The 12,904-nt window shown below is 35.1% G+C and overlaps 1 protein-coding gene across 1 annotated transcript; it reads right to left on the reverse strand.

Moving 5' to 3' along the window:
• Positions 1-969: 969 nt before the first annotated feature.
• LOC110464777 (N-acetylgalactosamine-6-sulfatase-like) lies at positions 970-12,817 on the reverse strand. Its single transcript, XM_021520167.1, has 14 exons — positions 12,552-12,817; positions 12,130-12,253; positions 11,935-12,009; positions 10,776-10,878; positions 10,296-10,439; positions 9,474-9,540; positions 6,674-6,801; positions 6,249-6,385; positions 5,768-5,871; positions 5,221-5,357; positions 4,367-4,469; positions 3,686-3,804; positions 2,884-3,001; positions 970-2,293 (listed from the first exon to the last, which is right to left on the reverse strand). Exons 1-14 carry the CDS (start codon positions 12,654-12,656, stop codon positions 2,204-2,206), a joined length of 1,554 nt encoding a protein of 517 aa, XP_021375842.1. The 5' UTR covers positions 12,657-12,817; the 3' UTR covers positions 970-2,203.
• Between the last annotated feature and the right edge of the window lie 87 nt (positions 12,818-12,904).

Below are 12,904 nucleotides of genomic sequence, written 5' to 3' on the forward strand. Positions count from 1 at the left end.
ATACATGTATTCCAGAATGATTCCACATACTGGGTATGTACAACAACAGCCCAGTGATACATGTATTCCAGAATGATTCCACATACAGGGTATGTACAACAACAGCCCAGTGATACATGTATTCCAGAATGATTCCACATACTGGGTATGTACAACAACAGCCCAGTGATACATGTATTCCAGAATGATTCCACATACAGGGTATGTACAACAACAGCCCAGTGATACATGTATTCCAGAATGATTCCACATACTGGGTATGTACAACAACAGCCCAGTGATACATGTATTCCAGAATGATTCCACATACTGGGTATGTACAACAACAGCCCAGTGATACATGTATTCCAGAATGATTCCACATACTGGGTATGTACAACAACAGCCCAGTGATACATGTATTCCAGAATGATTCCACATACTGGGTATGTACAACAACAGCCCAGTGATACATGTATTCCAGAATGATTCCACATACTGGGTATGTACAACAACAGCCCAGTGATACATGTATTCCAGAATGATTCCACATACTGGGTATGTACAACAACAGCCCAGTGATACATGTATTCCAGAATGATTCCACATACTGGGTATGTACAACAACAGCCCAGTGATACATGTATTCCAGAATGATTCCACATACTGGGTATGTACAACAACAGCCCAGTGATACATGTATTCCAGAATGATTCCACATACAGGGTATGTACAACAACAGCCCAGTGATACATGTATTCCAGAATGATTCCACATACAGGGTATGTACACAACCGCCCTGTGATACATGTATTCCAGAATGATTCAATATACTGGGTATGTACAACAGCCCAGTGATACATGAAGCAACAGATACATGTATTCCAGAATGATTCAATATACTGGGTATGTACAACAGCCCAGTGATACATGTAATCCAGAATGATTCCACATACAGAGTATGTACACAACCGCCCTGTGTTACATGAATTCCAGAATGATTCCACATACTGGGTATGTACAACAACAGCCCAGTGATACATGAAGCAACAGGTACACCAGCAGAACATAAGATTACAGAAACGACTTTTTTCAAGTTAGGTATGGCACAAAATGTGGAAAAATAACATTCAACTTCGAATTTGTCCAGCAATACAGTGTCGCTGTTGTGACTGCCTGTAAGTTGATGTGAAAGGAAATATGAGAAATTGCAGTGGAAGAAAAATGATCAGATCACTATTTTGAAAAAAAGCTATCAGTTTCAAGGCTTAGCTATTTCAAAGTGATATTGAAACAAGCACAATGGTAGAGACAGCACTGAGACGGACTGAATGTCAACATGACAATACAGTGTACAAGTATTTAATGTCAGCTGAACTGACAGCAGATTTATACAATATAATGCAATTATTGCACTTTACTAAATACATGTATAATAATTGATATTTAGGAGAATAAAGATCAAAATTCTGAGATTTCCACAATTAGCAATGGATAAAATACGATAAAACCTATGTAAAGCATGACATAGTTGACCTGTTCAACTACTCATTTTTCCCTTTATGGGTTAAACCCATCTAATCTGACAGGGTTATACAAAAATAAATGCCCACTTAAAGCAAAAGTTGGTTAAAATACCTGCATCAGTACTTTAAGATGCCATCTACCCCAGGGGTTGTCGCAGCTTTCATCTCCGAACAAGATGACATTTCTGACTCAAATTAAAGTAGTCTTTTAAAGATCAGTAACTGTTTCCTTTTCCCCTTCTGAAACTGAAAGATGCCAAAACTTTCAATTATTTGATGTTAATTAATTCCCTTGACCATGGAATGCCCCTTGTCTAATTAGGTTAAAAATCCCTTCACCAGTACTAAAGGAGTAAGATTAACCCTCATTCCCATTTTGGGGTCCACCTACATTTAAATGTTTTCCCCTGTCCTCACTACAAAACCTGTCAATCATTTCAGACCCCAACACCATTAAAACATTAATAAAAAGGCCTCCGTGTATAATCATAATGTGGAATAGCACTTAAGTATTTCTTCAAAAGCTAAATAAATAAGTCAGTCAACTATGCGTCTTGTCTTGGTTGTATCATTTGAGATTTTCCTTTGGATTGTACTTCCTGAGATTCTACTCCACTTTGAGATTGTTGATAGTTGTATGGCCTGTACCAGCAGTGTAGTTTCCGAGTATCACAGATATGAGCAGTCTTCCATATTTACTAGTGAGGCCATGAACACTTGTGTGGTTTTGGAGAAGGTGGGGAATAGCACTTGTTACCTCCCTTGTCACATCCAGGGGGCGCCCAGTTCTAAAAACGAAAATTGAACAAGTTTAATACATGTCATGGTGTCCTTGGTATGACCATATCTGCTATTCTGTCTTTTCGTATTGCAGAGTAATCTGCTCTTGTGAGCAGGTATTGATTGTTACGTCATTTGTTTGTGAGATAACGTCATAATATTTTGAGAAAACGACGTAATTTTCTCACACAAACTAATGACGCAACAATCAACACCTGCTCACAATAGCAGATAAATCTGCATTACGAAAAGACAGAATATGGTAACATGCAGCAACCTTTGACCTTACTAAACAACCACACTGCCATAAATGTTAAGTCATAGCTTGCACAAATTATGTTAAGTATCATACAGTCTATGCAAATAGTCTACACAAGATTGTTTCACTTATTTGTGAACAACTTTCAATATGGCAGCATCATTTAATGACAAATGTTGTTTGGCTTAATCAATGTTTTTCTCACATATGAGTGAAAATTTAGAACACTCCAAGCAAGACAATCTGCGTGTTCAGGTTTTCTTAAAGGCCATGCTAATTGGTAAAAATATTTCTTCACACAGTTTTGAATTGAGAGCAAATGATCAAGGTATAACTTGCCATAATAGCATCATCACACATGTTGAGCTGTGGTGTGCCGGGTACCAGGTGTTTGAGGTGGACAGCTACAACCCCCTGTATTTCTGGAATCACTTTCTTGTATTCCTCAGTGGTAGATCTGGAAAGTTCAAATACAGGTAGAGAGTCCTGCATCGTTGGATACCCACGGTTGATTTCGTACCGAAGCGAAATCAACCGTGGGTATCCGATGATGAGAGTCCTGATACTTCTACTGTATTTTGTTACAGGCTTTGATTGAATACTTCCCTGTTAAATTTATAATATTTTGTCTATATTGATGCTTAGGAGTTGGAACATTATGAAAATCTTCTTAGTAATATTGCATCAATGGAACAGATATGACTGGTAGTGCAATGGATACAAACTCCCTACTTTATAATCAAGAGGTCCAGAGATTCAACCCCTGTACATGTATGGGAAAAGTTTTGTGAAGAAAAGAAATTACGATATATATTTTCTTTCCTATATAACCTTTTGGTACAATAAATGAACAAACTGTTACAAGCATCTGCAAATTAAAAACAACCAGACAAATGAACTCTTCTTCATTGGAGGTAGAACACAAAGCACTGGGACTCTCTTCCTTTAAATTAAATTACTACATGTATGAGTACTTGATATCCTATGGTCATATTTTTTCTATTTTAAAACATTAAGTTGTGTTCAATGTTTCATTCAATAGACACACTGAAGAGTATGACATTGAACTTAGTCCATAGTCCCCCCACACAAACAGATAAACAAAGTCTGTAAATAGAGAATTCTGAATCAAATAGATTACTTGATGAAGTATTTCTCGCCTGGATCCCTGTTGATGTGGAACAGTAACCATGGATCGTGTTCGACCTGATCATGTGTTGTTACGTTCTGTATCTCTTCTCCAGGACAGAAGTTAACACCCTGTCAACACAAAACAAGTGGAAATGTTAAGTAACTTTCAGGTTATTAATGATATTCATGTTAAAATGATAAAAAAAAAAATGAGAAAGTGAGCAAGGCTCACGATGCCTCCTGCTCCTGCTGGATTCATTGTGAAATTTTATTTTAAGTAAATGTACCTGTGAGCTTTCATCTAAATCAGTCAACCATATGAACAAATTTCAACTATTCTAACAATCATCATATATTTTAGAGTGGAGACTTTCATTAACTGTGTACCGGGAAACTTTCATTCATGCAAACATTCAGCCTTCACCAATAAAATCAACTTTTTCCCAGTGTAAATTTTGCCCCTCCCATTAAATTACTATTTATAATATGCTGTCTACTTATATGAAAATCAAGTGATCGTCTTGTTGACATGCAATTTGATTATGACATAATTATATAACATCATTTTATGACGACCTAAAAACATGCAGTATGGTATCCGATAGCGATCTGTTGATTCTAACCTGCTGTCCCCTTCATATTAACCTACAACAGAACCCATCACGTAAAACTCCTCTACATCACACCTCACCCTGTTAAACTCCTGTATAGAATTAGTCCAGGTCCAGAGGTGTGCCTTATAATCACCCAGACGTACTGCCATCAACGTGTTCCCACGATAGTAAAACACTGGCCTACAAGATACCAGCATATATCAGAGTACTTTTGGAGGAAGATGATTTTTTGCCCTTACTTTTGATACTTTTTCAAAAACCCAAAATTTCTTTTCCAATTATATTCTAAAGTTGGCAAGTACAGAACTAAAATCAATGAAAATTAAGTCTACCCTACATGTTATACCAGTGTCAGAGTTATCTCCCTTACACAGTACATGTATTTTATACTTAACTATAATTAACTTTCCAACACATTATACCTGTGATTTAATTATTATGAATGCCCATCAATGTAAACATTTATTTATCAGAAAATTGTTTTTATGATAACCCGTGTTCTCCAAACTATTTACCAGTGCAGATTGTAAAAGTTCCCACAAACAGGTTGTCTGAACACAATTCATATATCTTATTTAACAGTTGCTATATCGAATACTAAACAGAAAGAAAAATGTTACATTTTACATAATATATCAGTTCAGTATTGATTACACCCATATTCAGAATATGTATCTCCCTTATAATTTTAACATCACCATTAACTAATAATTGTTATTTAGGCATGCATTCTAGTGTACTTTTTAAACAAGGTAAAAAGTAATTAACAAAGTGTAAATTTCCATTCAAAACAGATATTTTGGAATTCTACGTTAAAGAAGAAGCATGTGAAAGTAAAGTAGCATAAATCCTTAAATGTGTCTATATAAACACTTGTCATATTTACCAGACAAGCTGACAGGCAGCTGCTTGTGTGCTATTCATCAATTACCTGTGAACTTGAGTGTTTTGTAAAAGTGTATCTTTGAGACTGATGCCATCAATTGGTCTGTCAGAAGGTGGTTGGATACCCACTAGGTCAAGCACAGTAGGAAATAGGTCCATCAATGACCCCACCTGATGGGACACCTGTAAACATGAAACCATAGCATAACACATCCATCAGCAACACAACCTGGATGTACACCTATAAATACTTCACCAAAACAGGTCCATCAGTGGCACACCTGCCAAAACAACACTAAAGGATGTGGCACCTTTTGAATGTATTAACAATACAGGGAGATAACTGCNAAAAAAAACCCCCCCCCCCCCCCCCCCAATCCTTTAAAAGAATGTTATAATTGATATTTTGTTTGCTGGGCACAGTACCCTACAATGAAGTCTTTTCAGTTTCCAAAATGGGAAGGAATTGTCAAGTGTATAGTGATCATATACTGATAGGTAATTTACCCTTAAGCAGAAATTTACTACACTATTTATATGCTATATAATTAAGAAGATAACTTTCTATACTATGCAATTAGAGGAAAGTTTACCTGGCCTGGCGAAATTTTTCCTGGCCACCACGCAATAGCTGGCTCCCTCATACCACCCTCAAATGTTGTCTCTTTACCACAAAGGAATGGCCCATTACTACCACCTGTATATGGATATTTGGAAGAAGATCAACCTTTTATCTGAAACCGCTGACATCACAATAAAATGGATGCAAACATCCCAATTTCAGTTGTAACAGAACTGGTCTGGGTCGATCATCGGCGACCAGGTAACTCAGGAGCAGAAAATGCATTGGTAGACCGGCCCGGATTTAATCCAGGGACCCTCTGAACGCTAGATGGACGCTCTACCAGTGGAGTTATCTTGGTCGTTGATGAACAACCCAGTCCAGTTCCGCTACAACTTAATGCCTTAATTCAAATATGTTACAGCACATCATCCTGAATCAGAATTTATCAAAAACAGGTAAAAGAATACACATTATACATATTCACAATGCCTAAACAACAATACATTTACCTGAGGTTTTGGCATAAGTAGCTGCTCCATTGTCTGATGAGAAAAATACAAAAGTGTTTTTGTCAAGTCCTAGTTTTACCAGAGTTTTCAGGATTTCTCCAACTGCATAGTCAAGTTCTCGCACTGCATCCCCATACCTGTGTAAAATACAGCAGTCTATGATACTCGGGACACCTGTACTAAATAATTATAACTAACCACAGCGTAACACCTGTAATTAAAAACTACATGCATTAAAATCTCCAAATTGAGTTATGTTCAACAAAAGAGAGCAAACCAGAATCCAAATCTTACACAAAAATATCTTTTCACTTGAAATCAGTTGATATGATCAACACATAATTTGAAATTTTATTTTACAGAGAAATTCTCACAAATATTTTTCAAAAGTCTTGCGAAAGTGGTGCTTTCGACATTTTACTCACAATCCACGTCTGCTGGTGTTGAGGAATTTTTGTGACACATACAGAGGCTCGTGTGTGGCGTCAGGAGTCCAGTACAGGTAAAATGGCTGCTTATTTGAGTATTGTTGTTCAATGAACTGCACAGCTTCCTTTTTAGAGACAACACCTTATATAGACATATAACAGACATAACCTTATATAGACATAACAAACATAAACTTATAGACATCACCTTATATAGACATAACATTCATCAACTTATAGAGACAACACCTTATATAGACATATAACAGACATCAACTTATAGAGTCTTAATCCTATATAGACATAACAGACATCAACTTATGGAGACATAACCATATATAGACTTAACAGATATCAACTTATAGAGACATAACCTTATATATGCATTACTTTATAGAGACATCACCTTATACAGGAATTACTTTATAGAGACATCGCCTTATATAGCCATTACTTTATAGAGACATTGCCTTATATAGCCATTACTTTAAAGAGACATCACCTTGTATAGGCATTACATTATAGAGACATCACCTTATACAGGCAATACATTATAGAGACATCACCTTATATAGGCATTACTTTATAGAGACATCACCTTATATAGGCATTACTTTAAAGAGACATCACCTTATATAGGCATTACTTTATAGAGACATCATCTTATATAGGCTTTACTTTATAGAGACATCACCTCATATAGACATAACAGATATAAACCTATTGGTACATCACCTTTTATAGACATTATTTTATAGAGACATTACCTTATATAGACATAAACTTATAGAGACATCACCTCATTTCGGCATTACTTTATAGAGACATCCCCTTATACAGGCATTACTTTATAGATACATCACCTTATATAGGCATTACTTTATAGAGACAGCATCTTATATAGGCATTACTTTACAGAGACATCATCTTATATAGGCATTACTTAATAGAGACATCATCTTATATAGGCATTACCCTATATAGACATCCCCTTATATAGGCATTACTTTATAGATACATCACCTTATATAGGCATTACTTTATAGAGACAGCATCTTATATAGGCATTACTTTATAGATACATCACCTTATATAGCCATTACTTTATAGAGACATCACCTCATATAGACATTACTTTACAGAGACATCACCTTATACAGGCAATACATTATAGAGACATCACCTTATACAGGAATTACTTTATAGAGACATCGCCTTATATAGCCATTACTTTATAGAGACATTGCCTTATATAGCCATTACTTTAAAGAGACATCACCTTGTATAGGCATTACTTTATAGAGACAGCATCTTATATAGGCATTACTTTATAGTGACATCATCTTATATAGGCTTTACCTTATAGAGACATCACCTCATATAGACATTACTTTACAGAGACATCACCTTATATAGGCATTACTTTACAGAGACATCATCTTATATAGGCATTACCCTATATAGACATCCCCTTATATAGGCATTACTTTATAGATACATCACCTTATATAGGCATTACTTGATAGAGACATCATCTTATATAGGCTTTACCTTATAGAGACATCACCTCATATAGACATAACAGATATAAACCTATTGTTACGTCACCTTTTATAGACATTATTTTATAGAGACATCGCCTTATATAGACATAAATTTATAGAGGCATGACCTTATACAGACATAACCTTATAGAGACATCACCTTATTTCGGCATTACTTTATAGAGACATCCCCTTATACAGGCATTACTTTATAGATACATCACCTTATATAGACATAAACTTATAGAGGCTTCACCTTATACAACCATAACTTATAGAGACATCACCTTATATAGACATAAACTTATAGAGGCTTCACCTTATACAACCATAACTTATAGAGACATCACCTTATACAGGAATTACTTTATAGAGACAGCGCCTTATATAGCCATTACTTTATAGAGACATCACCTCATATAGACATAACAGATATAAACCTATTGTTACGTCACCTTTTATAGACATTATTTTATAGAGACATTACCTTATATAGACATAAACTTATAGAGGCTTCACCTTATACAACCATAAACTTATAGAGGCATCACCTTATTTCGGCATTACTTTATAGAGACATCCCCTTATACAGGCATTACTTTATAGATACATCACCTTATATAGGCATTCCTTTATAGAGACATCACCTCATATAGACATAACAGATATAAACCTATTGTTACATCACCTTTTATAGACATTATTTTATAGAGACATTACCTTATATAGACATAAACTTATAGAGGCTTCACCTTATACAACCATAAACTTATAGAGACATCACCTTATTTCGGCATTACTTTATAGAGACATCACCTCATATAGACATTACTTTATAGAGACATCACCTTATATAGGCATTACTTTATAGATACATCACCTTACATAGGCATTATTTTATAGAGACATCACCTTATATAGGCATTACTTTAGAGATATCACCTTATATAGGCATTACTTTATAGAGACATCACCTTATATATAATATTATACAGATCTATGTAATAGACAATCCATTACATAATTCATGAAATAGCAAAGCAGTTATAGTAATTTCAAATTTCATCAATTCAATTAAAAAAAAAAGATAATGCACTTCTACCAATTCATTACAGTTAAAAACCATTTCTCAAAACTGATTTCTTTTTATTCATAATTGAGATAATATCACTGGATTTTTTTTCAGTATTTAAAATTGATATTTAAGATGACAAACATAATTCTTGCAAAGAAGAGTACCATGTCATACATACATCTAAGTACATCATCGTCAGGTTGGATAATCCTGTCTTCCTATCAATCTGGAAATCTTCATAATATCTGTAACATCAATGTCAGCAATTGTCTATACTGTTAAGGCTTTAATATACATTTGTCTGATATGTCAAGGTCATCATGCTTGTCAAGGTCAGACATATATAATACTGTATGAGGATCACTAAGTATGGACAGCCCTAAGTCAAGGCCATCATAAGCCTATAAATATCGTTGATGCCAAGGTCAAATATGCACATACACACACAAAATTTGCTTCTCAAGGTCATACATATGTAATATCAAGGTCACCATACACAAGCAATGTCAAACAGACAATATATATGTCTATAATGTCAAGGGAATGGTTTGCCATACATCTGTAATAATGATTCATGTATCACCATACATGTGTAATGTCAAGAATGTACTATATCTATGATGCCATGGTTATCAATAATCTGCAATGTCAAGGTTATATTTCTGAAATTCAAATGTCTTCTTTCTTTCTAATTTCAATGCGGTCTCCATTTAATGTCAAGGGCACAGCACACATTTATAGTTTACATTTGAATATAACGGTCTGGTCAGTTTTACCCGACATCCCGGCGATACATACTATAGAAATGATCCCTAAAAGTAACTGACTGTGATAGAAGCTGCAAATGTATTGTTTGGAACATCATATAATTGGATTATCAAGATAATTGATTATATAACAGATTTTTTGGGTTATACGACTATCTTTGAAGCATTTCTTAATACAACATCCCATTTCTTAGGCGTTATAGGTAACAGATGAGTGAGGATCTGAGACAAACCTGCCGGCCATGAGTGCATCACGATAGACTGGGATGTTTGGAGTGTGGACGTCATCGTACGGCCCAAAGTGACAGTTAGGGGCACCAAACCACTCATTAAAGCCATGTTTGAGGGGATGGTACTGGGGCAGATGGCCCAGGTGCCTGGAATATACAGTACATGTATAGTTTTACCAGGTACTACTACAGTTAAGTAGAACACGTTATAGCCTCTTTATAGAGTATTACAGCTAAGGTATCTATTTGTATGATTTGTAAAGAAACCTATTGTGCATAGAATGAGTAAGCATGAGCATGTTTTCCTTCACCACATTGTTTACACAACATTTTTGGCAATGTCGAGAATCTTCACTGATTGGATGCAAATCAAGACTGACCAGAAGATGTCATCTGCTATTTGTGATTATTTTGAAATAGAGTAAATCAAACTCATGTACTGTGATTTGATGTATTGTAACTGCTTTGTTGTTTCATACATACCATTTACCAACAATTTTGTTGTGATATCCTAATTTATTTAGAAGTTCTGGCAGGAGGATTTCAGAGTCTGCTATACCTCCCACAATGTTCTGGGGGGTGTAGGCTGAAACAATAAAATAAAATGATACTTTTTATGTAAATTCCAACTGTAAGAGCTACCAGTACTTCACTCCAGAGCATTACTTCTACATTTATTATAAACCTGTATATACAGAGACAATAGTTCAAATCTATATCAAGTTGAAGCAGATATTTCCTGAAAGTAACCTGTGCAATGCAATTTCTTCTTGGCACAATATAGGTAAAAACTTGGTAACGTTTTAAAGGCCATATCAGACTACTGTTTAGCACTTGCATTATGTTTTCCTGATATGTATTTCTGTGTTATTTTGTGAGCGGAGACAATCACAAATTCCAAAGTTATTTCCACATGTTACTGTAAATAACTTACATGTAAATCACAAGTCGAGGAAAGACAAGTGTGCATTCAATATCTTACAATAATCTATTCAGACATAATTGTATAAACGATATACATAGCAAAAATAATCTTATTGCAAATTAAAACCCTTGCAAATATTGTGTTGAAAGAATAATTGTGAAAATAACAATTTTGACTAAATTTTGTGATTTACTGTTTTACACAAAGTTAATTATAACTGACTTTCCTCCTTACAGATCACATATTCCCTAATTGTTCAGCTTTAACTCATACTATACTCAAGTATTTCTGAACATTATGATTATCAAGGATATGTGCATGGTGACCAATCAATTAAAGACCTTCGAGCAATTTTATGTACAGTATTGACTTTCTTTTGTAATTCCAAATGTGCACAAATATAAGCAAAAAGCAGCATTAGTTTGATGCATAACTGATATTTTTGAAATCTGTAGATTTATCTGTTGGAACTTTTGCAGTAAAATCTGATCAGGTTGATCATGGGTGACAGGGAATCGCAGTTTGTTAAAACAGCAATCAGTCTAAGAGGTCCCAAGTTCAAATCCCGCTCTGGTACATTGCATTTTGTCACTCCTGTTATATAGTATATTAAGGTCAATCCTTGGTACTTGTCACTCCTGTTATATAGTATATTAAGGTCAATCCTGGGTACTTGATAGAAGGAGTAGGTATATGAGAGTGATGTACAAGGTTTACCATTCCTAGCATGGGCATTAGTGGAGTAGAAACCGTTTCTGATAGGTAGTCTCCCCGTCAACATGGCGGCACGAGCTACAACATAAGAAATACATATTGATATTTACTTAAAAGGAAAAAGCTATCAAAATAAACTTGATAATGACAATTATGTTTATGCATATTTTTCTGCTACATGCCTTTACAAGTACTTACAGGGAGAACACAGAGGGTTTGCGGAGTAGAAGTCAGTAAACAGCATTCCCTCACTGGCCATCCTGTCCAGGTTTGGGGTCTCTTTACTGGGCTCTCCAAACACGCCAAGGTCTCCCCAACCCATCTGTAAACACATTGCTGCTTTAGTAAAAGAAAACTATCTATCAAGATTATTCTTTTGTTTATGTGTCTGAATATGATGTCAAACTTTTTAGATATAGCAGATATGAAATTACATTTGTCTCCTGCTATCTTTTACTTCAGAGTCATTCTGGAATGGAATGATTTGTCCTGAATCATGTAAGCAACCAGCAAACATATAGCGAAAACGTCAGTACAACTACCCCCCCCCCCCATATAGCGAAAACCTCCCCCCGAGTCCTAAAAAACATGATATGTAATCAATCAGCTTAATTACTTACATCGTCCATCAACATCACAATGACATTTGGGGTTTCGTTTGTGCATCCTTCTTTTACCTTCAGCATCAAATATATCAACAAGATACACGTGTTGTAACTGTACATGTTGACATACAATAAGCACCCAGTTCAGGCTGAGAATAAAATAGACAAATATCACATGACTACAGTCACATGATATATCACGTGATCATATACGCTGAAAGGTTCGTGGAGGGTTTACAAGATAATGCATACAGTTGAAAAAGTCATCTTTAATAAAAACAATGCATAAAAATATTTATTTGAGTATGAATTCTGATTTAATTAACCAAATTAACCTCTCCCGTGACAAAAGATGAGTCATACAATAC

The sequence above is a fragment of the Mizuhopecten yessoensis genome, unplaced genomic scaffold (assembly GCF_002113885.1).
Source record: "Mizuhopecten yessoensis strain PY_sf001 unplaced genomic scaffold, ASM211388v2 scaffold11033, whole genome shotgun sequence".
NCBI classification, from domain to species: domain Eukaryota; kingdom Metazoa; phylum Mollusca; class Bivalvia; order Pectinida; family Pectinidae; genus Mizuhopecten; species Mizuhopecten yessoensis.